The 15,949-nt window shown below is 37.6% G+C and overlaps 1 protein-coding gene across 4 annotated transcripts in view; it reads left to right on the top strand.

Moving 5' to 3' along the window:
* The window catches only part of TRMT44 (tRNA methyltransferase 44 homolog), a 48,151-nt gene extending 36,995 nt beyond the window's left edge, over nucleotides 1-11,156 (top strand). For all 4 annotated transcript variants that reach the window (XM_027836589.1, XM_027836591.1, XM_027836592.1 and 1 more), the window contains one exon: nucleotides 10,566-11,156. In XM_027836589.1, coding sequence (XP_027692390.1) covers nucleotides 10,566-10,798 — 233 coding nt within the window. In that variant the 3' untranslated portion in view covers nucleotides 10,799-11,156. The remainder of the gene's footprint in view (nucleotides 1-10,565) is intronic.
* Nucleotides 11,157-15,949: the final 4,793 nt, after the last annotated feature.

The raw sequence follows: 15,949 nt of genomic DNA, 5'->3' as shown, positions 1-15,949 counted from the left end.
TTCCAGAAATCGGGAAATAATGATCCCACTATACTCTCATCTTGCCAGACCATACCTGGAACATTGCGTTCAGTTCTGGGTGCCTTAATTTAAAGAGACAGGTGAGCTGAAGCGTGTCTAGAAGAGGACAGCCAGGATTGTGAAGGGCCTTGAGACCATGTGACATTAGGAGCTAAGTGTGCTTGGCCTGAGCAGGAGAAAATTCAGAGGAGATCTGATGGCTGTCTTCAAGGATGTGAAAGGCTGTCAGGTGGAGGAGGGGGAATTGGACTTGTTTTGTTTGGCCCCAGAGAACAGAACCAAAATAGAGGCCTAATTTAAGTTGGATATCAGGAAAAACTTGCTAACAGATCATTCAGAGCTGGCCAGCAATGTACAGACCACCTCCAGAAGTGTGAGCTTCCTCTCATAGGAAGTCTTCAAGAGGAAGCTGTGTGACCATTCATTGCTTATGCCATAGGAAGGATTCCTTTGCTGTGTGAGTTGTGCTGGATAGCCACTGAGGGCCTTTCTAACTCACAAATTCTGGAATCATCAGGTCTGATTTCTACTGAGTATACACAATCTCAAATGAAGAAACTATAGAATGGCAGATTTTGACAACATAAGGAAGAACTTCTAGTAATAGGATGCGTTTAAAATTAGAACTGGCTTTTTGTAGAGGTGGTGAGTTTCCTAGTTATTAGAAGTCTTCAAGTTAAAACTGGGTTTGTTGGTAATATTACAGACCAGATTCATAAAATGGCTATAGGTCTAACTTGATGATTCCTGAGATCCTTTCTAAATTTTATGATTCTCTCAGGAATGCAATATAAAAAATACAGGCTTTTTTAAAGGTTTATAGAACAGCATTTCCCTCAAAACAACCCTAAGTAATAAGTAGTACAATCTGTTCCTGTTTTACTTGTGATTCCTTTTGTTGACTTATGTTACTGCTTGAGCCATGCCTGTGCCAAGAATATAATAAGAAATCAGGTTAATTGTCCCGAATCCTATACTTTGGGGGCCCATGTTCTTGTTCACTGGACAGATTGACTTTACCACCTGATGCAGCCTCAGCAGCTTGGTGTATTGGAAAGAGCACTAGATTGGGGGTCAGGAGACTTCATGTGTCAGCACCTCTGCTTACCAGCTGTGTGACTATAGGAAAGCCATTTAGCCTCAGTTACTTTTTTATGTAGAATGGTCACTACATTTTACTTTCTAAAGGGGCCATGTTGGGAAAGGAATCTTGTTACTAATAAAAATAGTTCATATCCTTGGTACAAAACAAACCAACAAATAAATAAAACGTGCTAATTCTGCCCTCTGGATTAGGTGGAACCAATTTAGTTGCTTCCACATAAGCAACTTCCAACTATTTGAAGACAACAGTCAGGTCTCTATATAACTTTTTTCTCTGATTTAAATACCCCCAGTTCCTTTTATCCAGTCAACATTTAACTTAATTTCTATTCCACATTACTATTCCCTTCACTCTTCTATGGACATACACATGGAAGCTTTATAATATCTATTCCAAACTGTGACCGTCTAAACAGGCCCCACTTCAGGAATGTTCTGACCAGGGCCTGATAGTGCAACTGTTACATCCTTCCCTTTGAACACTCAGTTTTTATTAATTCAGCCCAAGGTCTCACTAAAGTCCTGCTCTAATGTGTCATCGTGCTATCAAAGTGACTTTCATTTCTTGAAAGATATGCTGATGGAGGACAAGGTCTGTGTAGTCCTTTAAAGCTGGGAAGGTGACAGGCTGTCTTTCTAACATCCAAGGATTGGCTAGTTAAGTGAGAAGAAAGGTATTCCTCACCATAATGCTGACCCACAGGTGGTGATTTTTTTAATCTATAGTGAATTGTGAGGACAGTTTACTAATGCACAGAGTGGTTGTAATTTGAATCATTGGAAGGAATACCAATCCTGATCTCCCAAACTATCCTGGCTACCATGTTACATTGCTGATGCTTGTAAAACTTGCTGTCCATTAGAAATCATAGATCTTTTTCACATGAGTTGACTTCTAATTGTTTTTTCTATTCTATACTTATTCTTTCATTGTTTTTATACCTCAAAGGCAAGGCTCTACATTTATTCCTTTCTTTTCTTTTTTTTTCTTTTTTTTTTTCTTTGAGACTGATCATCTCCCTGTCTCACCCAGGATAGAAGTGCAAAAGACACTCACAGGCCTGACCCCATTACTAATTCATTGACACAAGAGCTCTGTTTGGCCCTCTTTGTGATCTGGTCTGGTTTACTCTTCCATGGGCAACCTGATGGTCATCCTCTTCTTGGGGCTCACTGCCTGTGTTGGTGCCAGACTTAGTGCAGACTGCCATATGGCCATACCATTATTATTAGCAACATGATTTCTCTCCCAGCAAAGTCTCATTTATTTCTGTTGAGTTTTATTTTGTTAGCTTCAGCCTGTTCTAATTTTACAACATTTTATTTTGATCGTGCAACTTTGTTGGTAGACAGCTTAACAGCTTTCCCTCCCAGCTCTGTGTTACCTGAACATTTGATAAACATGTGCCTTCAAGTCTGTGATAAAAAACCAAGCCAGACCAAGAGCTTGTGGCAAGTCCCTGGAGATCTCTTTCCCTGTTGATATTGACTCAGTGCATTTTGGATTTTGTCGGTCAACTTGTCTCTCATCTAACTGCTCTAGCATCTGGGCAGTCTTTTCATCTTGTCCATGAGAATATCTTGAAATACCTTTTCAAATGTCTGGCCGAACTCCAGTGTACTCTGTTCACTCTTCTTCTTTGATCTGCTCATCTAAAAAAAAAAACACACGTAAAGTTAGTTCAGTATGACTTATACTTAATGAACTCATGCCTGCTCTTAGTGATCATCATTTCCTTTTCCTACTGTCCTATTTTAGAATTTTACCAAAAATCGATTTCAGTATCATTAGCTTATACTTTGAAGTGGAAAAAACCCCACTCCAGTGCCTCAGCATGATGTGGAGGTTACCTCAGGTTCTCATAAGCTTTTGCAAGTAGAACATAAGCTCTATCTAGCAGGTGACACCATGCTGGAAAAGCTTCAAGTCCAGTTCTGGTGACAGACTGTGTCTGCTGCCCAAGGATCAGCCTGACTGAGAGCAGAGGGGCACCTCATCACAAAGTTGGTCACTGTCTGTGGCAAAACATGAAACTAAGCAGAATGCAAAATAACTGTTAGTTCTAGGTGGCCTCAGTCCTCAGCAGTAACAGTGGTGGAAGGAGAGAGTTGAAAGTGCTAAGAATCACATAGATTTTAGGCTAACAATAAAGATTGACGTAACAGCCCTTTCTAAATATAAGATCTTTATCCAAAAACCAGTGAGTTGACATACTTTGGGAGGAGGTGAACTATGGCAATATTGACAGTCTCACTACAAAGGAGACTGAAGATGTCAGAAAGTGGAACCACGTGGAAAGATGCCTCATAGGTTCTCCCTGGGGGACCTAAAGCACAGTGATGTGGTTATGGAAAGTGTAAGTGGACCACAATGTGTCACCAGTGCTGACAGGTCAAAGAAGCAGCCTAAAAAATATGTAGTGACTATCATCAGAAAGGGTGGTGGATCAGCCACGTAATAAGAGTGAGAGAGAAGAGTTGTCCTGGTGTAGAAGGAGTGTGAGAGGTCAAGGGGAGAGCTACTAGCACATTGGCCAGATGTATGTAGCATTTATGGGAATACAGAGACAAAAGATCACAGCATGAGGTTGGGTTTCATCAGTGAAAACATGAAAGCATAGTTTAAGTATTGACTTTCCTGACTTTTTAAAATAAAGATTTTTTTTTTCTAACTCTGAGACACCTCAAGAATCTCAGACAGTGTCTCACCAGTCACATCTGCCCGTTCATTTGGTACCTTGGAGTGTGATTCACCTGAGCTAAGTCACTGGAACACACTGAGGGCAGCTTGGTGCTCCCTTACCTTCTCCTTACTCCTAACCATTTATGTTTCAGCCTTCCCAGTCGAAAGATCATTCTCCTTGGCAGAAACAACAGAATTAAAAGTTGTTTCTTCAACCACACCAAGCAAGATTTTTATCCTCTCCTTTGTTTAAATCTTGGCGCTAATATAGTTTGTGTTCTTTTCCATTTATTTGACGTCTCAACTCAGAGCTGACTTTAATGCTGTTCTTATAATATCTCAATATCTTGCCATTCTTTTGTATTTTGTCCTTTTACCTGCCCCTGCTTCAATCACTTGTAACATCACCTTACATTTATATATCACTTATATTTTTAAATGTGTTAGTTGATGAATTACCTGATTGATCACATCAACTTCTTGAGAAATTTCCCTTTATCTTCATTAGAAGTAATTTTGTCTTGAAAGCGACTTCATCACTTTTGATCCAGCTTCCTTTTTAGAGTCTTAAGATTCTACTTATCCTAGCTTTAAGCTCTTTAAAATCTTCTTCCATAAAGTATTAATTTACTCCTCTAACTAGGCTCAACATTTCTCTCATCACAGACTCTCAGAAGGCCAGATTGGTGTATTACCTCCCAAGATTTCCAGCATTTCTGCTTCACTAATCAGTGAAATTCCTTCTTGGACAGAATCAGGTCCAGAATAGCAGTTCTTAACTATTTTCTCTGCCTTCTGAAAGATGAAACTGTTAGCTCTCCTGATTTTACCAAATAAAACTCCAGCAGATGTCCATGTAGTGGAAGCCATCCTAACTTTTGCCTCCATGTCTGTTTTATCTTAAAAACTCACCATCTGCTGCCTCCTCTTAGTTACTTGCTGAATCTTCAGGATAATATAGTCAGAGCTGTCACTGACTAGCTTCTGCTTATTTATTTGATCCTTTGATTCTTATCCAAATGCCTTATAGTACCATACCTCTCCCTCAGGTTTATGGATTGCCACATGTATCTCTGTTATTGTCAAACACTTGTCTTGTATCATCCCACAATCATTCCTCCCTTTATGGAAAAGCCAATCCACTTGTAAGTTTATTTTTCTTTTAAAATTTTTGCATCAATATTCATTAGAGAAATTGGTCTATAGTTTTCTTTCTCTGTTTTGGCTCTTCCTAGCTTAGGTATTGGCACCATATTTGTGTCATAGAGGGAATTTGGTAGGACTCCTTCACCTGTTTTCCCAAATAGTTTTTATGGTATTGGAAATAATTCTTCTTTAAATGTTTGGTAGAATTCATTTGTAAATCCATCTGACCCTGGGGATGTTTTCTTAGGGAGTTCATTGATGGCTTGTTCAATTTCTTTTTCTAAAATGGATTATTTAAGGGACAGCTAGGTGGTGCAGTGGATAGAGCACCAGCCCTGAAGTCAGGAGAACCTGAGTTCAAATCCGGCCTCAGACCAAACACTTGACACATACTAGCTGTGTGACCCTGGGCAAGTCACTTAACCCCAGCTGCCTAAGCAAAAAAACAAAAACAAATAAAATGGATTATTTAAGTATTCTATTTCCTTTTCGTTTGTTTTTGTTTTTTGTTTTTGGAGGCAATGGAGGTTAAGTGACTTGCCCAGAGTCACATAGCTAGTAAGTGTCTGAGGTCACATTTGAACTCAGGTCCTCCTGACTCCAGGGCCTGTGCTCTATCCTCTGTGCCACCTAGTTGCCCCCTCTTCTTCTGTTAATCTGGGCAATTTATATATATCTATTTCACTTAGATTTTCAGATTTATTGTCATACAATTGGGCAAAATAGCTTCTAATTATTGCTTTAATTTCCTCTTCATTGATGGTTAATTCCCCCTTTTTATTTTTGATACTGGTAATTTGGTTTTCTTTCTTTTTTTAAATAAAATTAACCAATGTTTATTTTATTGTTTTTTTTTCCCCCATAAAACCAGCTCTTGGTTTTATTTATGTGTTTTCTTTAAATTTTGTTAATCTCTCCTTTGATTTTCAGGATTTCCGGTTTGGTGTTTAATTGAGGATTTTTAATTTGTTTTTTTTTTAAATTTTTTTTTAGTTGCATGTCCAGTTCATTGACCTGCTTTTTCTCTATTTTGTTGATGTAAGCATTTAGAGCTATAAATTTTCCCCTGCTTTGGCTGCATCCTATAAATTTTGGTATGTTGTCTAATTATTGTCATTCTCTTTGATGAAATTATTAATTGTTTCTATGATTTGTTCTTTGACCCACTCATTCTTTAGGATAAGATTAGTTTCCAATTAGTTTTTAATATATCTTTCCATGGCCCTTTATTAATGTAATTTTAATTGCATCATGATCTGAAAAGGATGCATTTAATATTTGTCTTTCTGCATTTGAGTGTGAGGTTTTTATGCCCTAATACATGATCAATTTTGGTGTAGGTGCCATGTGCGGCTGAGAAAAAGATATAGTCCTTTTTATCCTTGTTCAGTTTTTTTCCAGAGGTCTATCATATATAACTTTTCTAAAATTCTATTTACCTCCTTAACTTCTTTCTTGTTTATTTTGTGGTTAGGTTTATCTAGTTCTGAGAGGGGAAAGTTGAGGTCCCCCTTGAGTATAAGTTTACTGTCTATTTCCTCCTGTAATTCATTTAACTTCTCCTTTAGAAATTTATATATGTATGTGCATATATATATGTATAGTATTGCTGTTACTTCTTTGTCTGTAATACCTTTTAGCAAGATATAGTTTCCTTCCATGTCTCTTTTAATTAGATCTATTTTTGCTTTTGCTTTGTCTGAGATCATGATTGCTACCCCTGCTTTTTTTTTTACTTCAGCTGAAGCATAGTATATTCTTCTCCAGCCTTTTACCTTTACTCTGTGTGTGTCTCTTTGCTTCATCTGTGTTTCTTGTAGAATTCTGGTTTTTAATCCACTCTGCCAACTGAGTGTGTATGTTATTCCCTCTTTGAGCCAAATCTGATGAGAGTAGATTTCAAACATTGCTCACCTCCCTCCCTTCTTTCTCTCTGCTGTAATAGGTCTTTCACACCTCTTCATGTGATGTAATTTACCCCATTCTGCCTCTCCCTTCCTTTTTCTCCCAGTGCAATCTTCTTTTTCACCCCTTAATTTTTTTATATCATCCCATCAAAGAGGATTTCAGGGCATCTTTCCTTGATAATTTCTTGAAAGATACTGTCCAGGCTCTTTTTTTTATCATATCTTTCAGGTACTCCAATAATTCTTAAATTATTTCTCCTAGAGAGCTTTTTTTTTTTTTTTTTTTTTGTTAGGCAATTGGGGTTAAGTGACTTGTCTTGACAGCAAGTGTTTGGTTTGAGGTTTGAGGACTTGAACTCAGGTCCTCCTGACTTCAGGGCTGGTGCTTTATCCACTGTGTCACCTAGCTGCCTCTTCCTTTTTTTTTTTTTTTTTAATTTATTTATTTTGAATTATCAACAATCACTTCTATAAGCTTTTGAATTTTAAATTTTCCCCCCCCCCACCTCTCTCCCCAAGATGGCGCCCAGTCTGATATAGGCTATATAGATACATTCCTATTAAACATATTTTCACATTAGTGCTGTTGTAAGAATTAAAACCAGTAGGAGGAACCATTAGAAAGAGGAAACAAAACATAACAGAAGAAAAAAAAATAGCAAATAGTATGCTTGAATCTGCATTCAAACTCCATAGTTCTTTCTTCTTTGTGGATAGCATTTTCCATCATGAGGCCTTTGGAGATGTCTTAGATCCCTGTATTGCTGAGAAGGGTTAGGTTTATCAATATTAATCATCGCACAAAGTGGCTATTATTGTGTACAACGTTCTCCTGGTTCTGTTCACTTCAACTCAGCATCAGACCATACAAATCTTTCCAGGTTTTTCTGAAGTCTGCCTGCTTGTCATTTCTTACAGCACAATAGTATTCCATTACATTCATATACCACAACTTGTTCAGCCATTCCCCAATTGATGGGCATCCCCTCGATTTCCAATTCTTTGCCACCACAAAAAGAGCGGCTATAAACATTTTTGTGTGTGTGGGTCCTTTTCCCATTTGTATGATCTCTCTGGGATATAGTCCTAGAAGTACTATTGCTGAGAGCTTATTTTTCAAAGAGCTTTTTGGGAGAATGTTTAATAAGGATCAGTCTGCTGCTAGAGACAAATTGTCTCACTAGGATTATAGCACTGAAATATGTGTTATATATTTTTAATTGTTTTATTTATTTAAATATTTCCCAGTTACTTGTAAAAATTTTTTTTACAATCTTTTTTTTAAATCTTGAGTTCCAATTTCTCTTCTTTCCTTCTCCCGTACCTCTCCCTCTTTGACAAGGCAAGCAATTTGATATCAGTTATGTATGTGAAGTCATGCAAAACATTTCCATATTAGCCATGTTGCAATAGAAAACACAAACAAAATAAAACTATAAAAATAAAGTAAAAGTGAAGTGTGCTTCAGTCGGCATAGAGATTCCTCTTCTCTCTCTGGAAGTGGATAGCATTTTTTTTTTTTATCCTGGGCCCTTTGGAATTGTCTTAGATCATTGTCTTGATTAGAATAGCTAAGTCTTTCATGATTGGTCATCCTTACGATATTGCTGTTACTGTGTACAATGTTCTCCAGGTTCTGTTCATGAAGTATGTGTTTTAAAAAGAAATTCAGAGACCAATTCACATAGCCTCTAGTTGTGTATGCAACACAAATATTGAGCTAGATTTTTAAAACATTCTTTTAATTTTCTTCCTTCTCACTCCCTCTAAGGTTTTTAATCTTGGCAACATTTTAGGTGAATCTGGGCCAATGTTATGGTTTCCAGTGAAAGCCAGGAAGGGCTTGGTTGCTTTGGCTGTGTTTCATGTGGAGTCATTTTATTTGTTGGAATATGGAAAATAAAATAGAATGCACAAGGAATACCTAATCCCAGCTAACCTCATATGGTCCCACAAAATTGGTTCAACCACATCTCCTTGACTGATGGAGCCTGATTTCTTACACACAAGCTAACACCATCTTAGGGACTAGACTTTCCCAGAATGTGTATATTTTTAGCTTTTTATAAATAACAGCATATGTAAGCATTTTGAATATTTAACATCTATTTCATATTCCATCTCTGTGCCTTTTCATAGCTATATCCTCTCTCCTCATCTCTGCTTCTTATAATCCTTAGCTTCCTTCAAGTCTCAGCTCAGGTACCACCTCCTCTGTGAGCCTTTCTTAATTTGCCTCCCCCACCCTGCCCAACACATAGATTGTTAATACATTCTCCTTCCTCAAATTATATTTTATTTGCCTGTATACGCATTGTATGTCATCTTTTCCCCTCCACCACCCTTCCCCATATCAGTGTCCCTTGAAAAATGTAAGCTCCTTTTGGGCAGGGATTATATTACTTTTATTTTTATATTCTCAATGGCTAGCACAGGGGTGCTTTGAATAAATATTTGCTAAATTGAATTGGTTAGTTTGGTTTCCTTTACTGAATTGTCATGGACTTTAGTCCTCTGTTGCCAACCTGCTGGGACAGGCCCCCTGAGCTGAACCAGTCTTGACCTTAGCTGGTCAGCAACATAGATAGTGTCATTAAATTTGTGCTTGAAGCCTCTTCAGCTTGATAGGCCTTGCCAGAAATTATGACTCCTGCAGGTATTATGTTCAGGATCCCGAGGCCATCTTTATGGCACATTGTGGCACTGAAGGAGAATTTGGATTGTAGCGTTTTGACATATGGGTATATTCTTAAAACCAGTATTCAAAGAAAGTAAAAGCAATCGTTAAGCCAATATAAGTAGTCACCTCTTTTCTTTCACTTAAGAACATTTATTAAATTTAGGGCACTGTGCTAAGAACTGGGGGGAAGATACAAAGATGTATTACCACTGCTCTCTACCTGTTGAATACCTTTACTTTTCTTTTTTCAAAAAATGAGTTTTTATTCATATCTTTTATTTTATCTTTTTATGTTTTACCTTTTGTTTTATGACTATAATTTCTCCTAAACTTCTCCCCAACCCCTGAGAGCTATGTCACATAATAAATAGTATTTTTAGGCCTCCACCCCCCCCCAAAAAAAAGAAACAAGAGGGGAAAAAAAATCAGTGTAACTGTCAGTACATTCAAAAGGTGTGAAATTATGTGCAATAAATAACACTTGTGAACTTTTTATCTCTGCAAAGGGATGGGGTGAGGATGTCTTCTCATTTCTTCTTTTGAGCCATTTTATAATTTTGCACCATTCACTTTTGGTTCCTTTTGTTTATGTTGTTGTGATCATTAGCTCTGATTACTTTACTCTGAATCTGTTCCATGTAGATCTTTCCAAGATTCTCTGGATTCATCACATCCCTCTTATAGCACAGTAATATTTTATTACATTCATGAAACAGTATATATTTGTGTAGCTGTTCCCAAATCAATAGCCATCTACTTTGTTTCCAATTCTTGGCTGTCCCCAAAAATGCTGCTGTAAATATTTTGGTGTCTAGGCACACTTTTGCTTTTCTGCAATGGGCCTGTCTGCTCATCTGGCAGCATCTGTCAACAGTGTTGTAATGATTAAACAGATGAGTACAGCAGAGTTTTCCCAGTCTGCATTCTGAAGTACTCTACTTTGGCATTCAGGAACCTCGTGCACACATCTTGTAGCTTCTTGCTAATAGTTTGGCTGTTCTGTTCTTTGTGTTTCAAACCCCAGTTGTGAATGGGAGAGTGTATATTCGTGACTGGAGAGAAGAGAAGAACGCAAAGAAAAAACAGCCAGAAGCTAAACGAAGACTCTCATCAGAAGCTTTTAAAACACGTCTCTGTTGGTTTTTTATGCACCATCCCAATGGTTGTTCTCTGACCTCCGAATCCTGCTCATATGCACATGGAACCCAGGAGTTACGACCGTCTCAGATGCTGAAGAAGATAAAGCAAATCCACTGATATTATACCAGCAAGCTGCATGGCACAGATTTTGGGGGTGGGCAGGCTGAGTGAAAGCTGTTGGACGTTAACCTGCCTGTCTTTTGAAGTTTCTTGTGGCAGACTAATTTGAGTATTTCCTTTCATCTTTCTTAAGACTCATCTGGCAGTATGGGACTTACGAATCGTTGTGCAGAGTTCCAGTTTTTTAAAGCTAAGCAAAATGTTGCCAGTTATTTTTGAACATAGATAATTTTATTTTATTTTTTAAAATTTGTATGATCAATTCTGTATATTATTTGTGGCATACAGTGTATATTTTGGATGATGTTTAAAATTAAAGTACTCAGGTTTATATACAAATTTTGAATCAGCAAGACAAGCTATAAACTTCTTTTAAAAATACCATATGATTAAAAAGAGTTGTTTGAAGTTGTGGCTTTCTTTTGCTAGAACTGGCTCTTCTCATAGGAACCAAATATTTTGGTTCACAACTCAACTGTCTGTCTGTCTATCTATCTATTTATATTTTTTTTTAAAAAATGAATGTGAAGAAGAAATTGACACTCATGTTTTCTTCAGAGGACTAAGTTTTGATATTAGTCCCTCAAGATTGCATCAAAATATTAATGAGGAGGGGAGGAGAGGGAAGAGAAGAGAATCATAGACCGATTCTTAGAAAACAGAGGCAGAGGCCATTCAGCACAGAGAAATCCAAGGAACAGATTTGCCAGAATGTCAGGAGTCAGAAGGGACCTAGCATGGAGGCTGGCCATGCCGCTTTTGGACAGCTCTGATTGTAAGGAAAGTTTTACTTAAGTCAAGCTAAACTCTGTTTCTCTGTAATTTCTAGTCAGTGCTGCTAGGTCTGCCTTTAGGGGGCCAAGCCAGATACGACTAATCCTATTTTTTTCATAAACTGTGTGCCTTGGAAGAAAGTGATCATATTCCTTTTATTTATTTTTTCTCCTCCTCCAAGGTAAACACCTCCAGCTCCTCTAATCATTCCTTATATGACATGGTCTCTAATGCTTTCGCAATTCTGGCTCATGTCCTCTGAATATGCTCCAAGTTCATCCATTTTTTTCCCCCAAAATGAGATGCCCTGAACTACCACAACGTTCCAAAAGCAGTCTGATCAGCGTGAAGTACATCAGGACTATCAACCCCCCCATTCTAGACACTGAGCATCTATTACCATAGCCAAAAAATGAATTATCATTATCGGTTGACTGCCATGGTCGTACCATTGACTTACATTGGATTTCTAGTCCATTACAATACTTGGTTCTTTGTTTTTCACATGAAATATCTAGCCATGCCTCTTCCGTCCCACATGTGGACAGTTGATTTTCTGAACCCTAGCAAAAACATTTACCTTGATTCCTATTAAATTTCATCTAAATTAGTTTGATCCATTCTAGCCAGTGGGGATCATTTTGGCCCCTTCCTCTGTCACTCAGCATTTTAATTATACACTTTTAATTAACTGTGTCACCTGAAAATAGATATGTCATTTATATCTTTATCCTAGTCATTAAAATGTTAAATTTTAAGCTTGCTTAGGTCAGATCCTTAGGGTATGGCACTAAAAATCTCCCTCCAAGTTCATATTGCTCTGTTCATCACTTGTCTGATTCTAGTCATTTAATCATTTCTGAATTTACCTAATTGTGTTATATCATCTGGTCCAAAAAGTGCTATTATATCTTCTGTTATGCTAGAGTGATGTGTTTCTGATGAAATCATAGTGACTTTTAATGCACCCTTTCCTTTTTAAATGCCCAAAGACACTCCTTTTAGTAATATATTCTAGAATTTGGCCAGGAATTGCAGTAAACCTCACTGGCTTATAATTTAAAAACTGAACTCTTTTCCCCTTTTTGAAAACTAGGATAATATTTGCCATTTCCCAGTTCTCTCATATCTCTTTCGTACATGATTTTTTTTGAAGATCCCTGTTAGCAGCCCAGCAGTGATAGTCAGTTTTCTTCATTATCTAAGGATATAGTAGTTCTTTTGGTCCTGGGGACTTGAGTTTATTGAGGGCTTCTAGGCACTTTATTCCCAGTTCCTCACTTAGGTTTCAAATCTATTGGCCATTTTTGTTCTTTCTTTTTCAATCCCAAAGATAATTCTTGGTAGAGAAAATGTAAGTATCATTATTTACCTCGAAAGACAAAGGAAGGTTATATGTGAAATGGAATTTAAGAATTCTTCCAGATAGCAGATACAGGTGAAATAATTGGTTGTTATCTTCCAAACCCATATTGGAATCATGGCCTCCCTTTTCCACATTCCCTAGAGGGTCAAGCATACAGGGTAACTTTGAAATCAAGACTTTGAAAGATGAGTTTAAGAAGCTTTGTTGTCCCCCATGACTCGGTTTAGCCACAAAAGTATTGTATACGGCTTTTTTCCTGTGATTTGGCTTCTTGTATTATCCCTCCATTCCCTCCACCCCCTAACCCTGTGCTTCACCTCACCAAGCTCCCTGCCCCCGCAGACTTCTTATGAAGTAAGCCTATCAGTGTAAGCCTTAGGTTATATTTTGCAATCTGGAATCCAGCTTCCCTCTATTTCCTGGAATTAGTTTTGATTCTTTGTTATCTTTTTATTCTGTCCCCCTCATCCCTTTAGTCCATCCTGGATTCCAGATTATATCTTTAATGTTGCTAATGAAGCGAGTGTTATGGCAAGTGGAAGAAGAGTTCTCACTGCTTTCCTTAATCCACCAAGTGCGTTATCAAGGTACTGTGTTCTTGTACAGTCCTGCATTATTTACTCTGTTCATTCCTTGGTCACTGTAACAGGAAATTTTGAGCCAGAAAACCCAGACTGGAGTTTTTGTTCTGCCACAGATAAGATAATGTGACTTTAAACAAGTCAGTTCACTTAGTTTCCTCTGTAAAATAGAGATAAATTACACCACAAGATTATTATGAGGCATGTGCTTGGTAAACGATGAAATGCAATATAAATTATGCACTGTTACTAATATCAAAAAACCTAAAAGCGAGAAAAGCAAAGCAAAAAAAAACAATTTAATTTTGCTTAGGTTTGAGAGGTAGTGATAATAACAATAAGGCTTTGTTATTTCAAGGATCATCAATTTGATCTATGTATGTATGCATGTATGTAGGTATACCCTTCATGCTTTTTATAGAGGGTGACCCAAAATATTCACTATTTGGTGGCCAACTTTCAATAATGGGCTTCTCACAATGGGATTTAACTCTTAGTTATATAGTGCTTTAAAGTTTACAAAGTACTTTTCTCTCGACCCTGCTCAGCAGGCAGTAGTTCAGAATTTCAGGGATTTCATGGGTCATCAGGGAGGGTCTGTGATCTTTATTAGTGGAGGAAATACCTGGATCTTTGAAGTTTTGAAGTATAAATGAATTCCAAAACATCAAACACACCAGACAAATTCAAACAAATTTAATACCCCATGTGTAATTCTTGAATATCTGTGTAGCAGCTTCCCTCAGTGATGCCAGAAAATTAAAAGCTTGTTGCATTCAGGAAATTGTTAGAATAGTAATAAAGACTGCCTGCTGTGCCTTAACTAATTATGGCCCTGCATGAGGTTTTTGCTATAGCCTTGAAAGATGCTGTTTCTGCTGATCAATTGCTGAATTCCAATAGGATTTCTACTTAACCATGACTGTTGTCCACAAATTGGGACCACCATAGGGTATTATTGTAGGAGAAGAACTCCGTATAGGCTAGTGTCAAATCAACCCCAAATTAAGAAATGCTATTGATATTGTTCACCAATGTGGCTCTGTGGTGTATGAATGGCTTTGGGGCCTCAAAGGCTGTGGAATTAGAACATAAGCTATCAATTTGTGCTGAACTGGGAAAGTTTCAAGTATGAGTACTATGGCAAATTGTATATTTTTTATCTAAGACAGCCTGCTTATTTGTAGAGGTTTGTTGCCAGAAGAGAAGCAACACAACTCACAAACATCATGATATGGAATTGTGGTCTGTGTTGATGGAAGGAAGTTATAGATCTTTTGATATCTTGAATAAGTAAATATTATGACTAGAAAAGGTAGTGATTTAGGACTGTGAAACATGGAGACCATATTTTCACAGATTTGATAACTAAGTGAAGAGTGCCTTTTGGGGGAATGCCTCCTCCGACTTATGTTTAAAGGGTTGGATCCATGGTCTTAAAACTGTAGCTCATGAGCACCCACCAATGCATTTACCTTTAGCTCAAAGCAAGTCATTGACTAATTTGACACCATAAGAAAAATTAATAAAATTAAAAGCAATTAAACATTCCTTTCCATAATCCTGGGAGAAACTCTTCCAGAAAGGAAAGAGTCAGCAGGAGTAGCGGGTATACACATAGCTTATGTGAATAGAGCACACGTAATCAAGGCAACTTGGCACTGTAGGGCTCTCTTACAGTGTTTTTGTGCTGCTCCCCATGAGCATATGTTTTTTGGATAGATGGCTTCACTGGGTTCCCTGGGCCTATTGCTTTCTGCATCTTAACTTCTGACTGCTAGTACTGGCCCGTTTTTTTTTGTTGTTGTTTTTTTACTTCTAGAGTTCACACTCCTCAGAACTCTTTTCTCTCTTGACTACCTTCCTAGAGAATATCTTCTTGTTAAAGGACCGCTAGAGACATGGAAATCCTCTGGCCAGCCAATAGTTAGCCACCCACTAATTTCATCAAATGACTAAAGAAATGCACACTAAAGGGGCAACAAAATACAAACCCTTCTTTATATATAAGTCCTTAATGCATAGTTGTCTCTGATGTCTGAGTTCTACCTTGTGTAATTTTATCAGCTGGGCTAGGAAATCAATTGATTAGGGGTGTCTAGCTTAACTACCCCCATGTCCACATAAGCAAAAGTTTGTTATCTAAGAAGCCTCATCTTTCCTGCTACATAAAAACAAAACACATGGGCATACATTTAACCTAGCATTTGAGGCTCCCCACAGCTAGTCTACCTCTCTGACTTTATCTCACTTGACTGCTCTCCACATATGCTATGTTTCATCCAAACAGGACTACTCTCTGTCCTCTATATGTGGATTCATTATTCTGTCCATTCTTATTTCATTCCTTCTACCCATTCTGTGCTTTGGGCAAATTCATCTGCTCTTTGTAGAGATGTAGGTGTACTATGCATTCTCTAAACACTA

The sequence above is a fragment of the Vombatus ursinus genome, unplaced genomic scaffold (assembly GCF_900497805.2).
Source record: "Vombatus ursinus unplaced genomic scaffold, bare-nosed wombat genome assembly UNPS02014818.1, whole genome shotgun sequence".
NCBI classification, from domain to species: Eukaryota; Metazoa; Chordata; class Mammalia; order Diprotodontia; family Vombatidae; genus Vombatus; species Vombatus ursinus.
The sequence above is the reverse complement of the archived record's forward strand: the minus strand, read 5'-3'. Positions and strand labels throughout refer to the sequence as shown.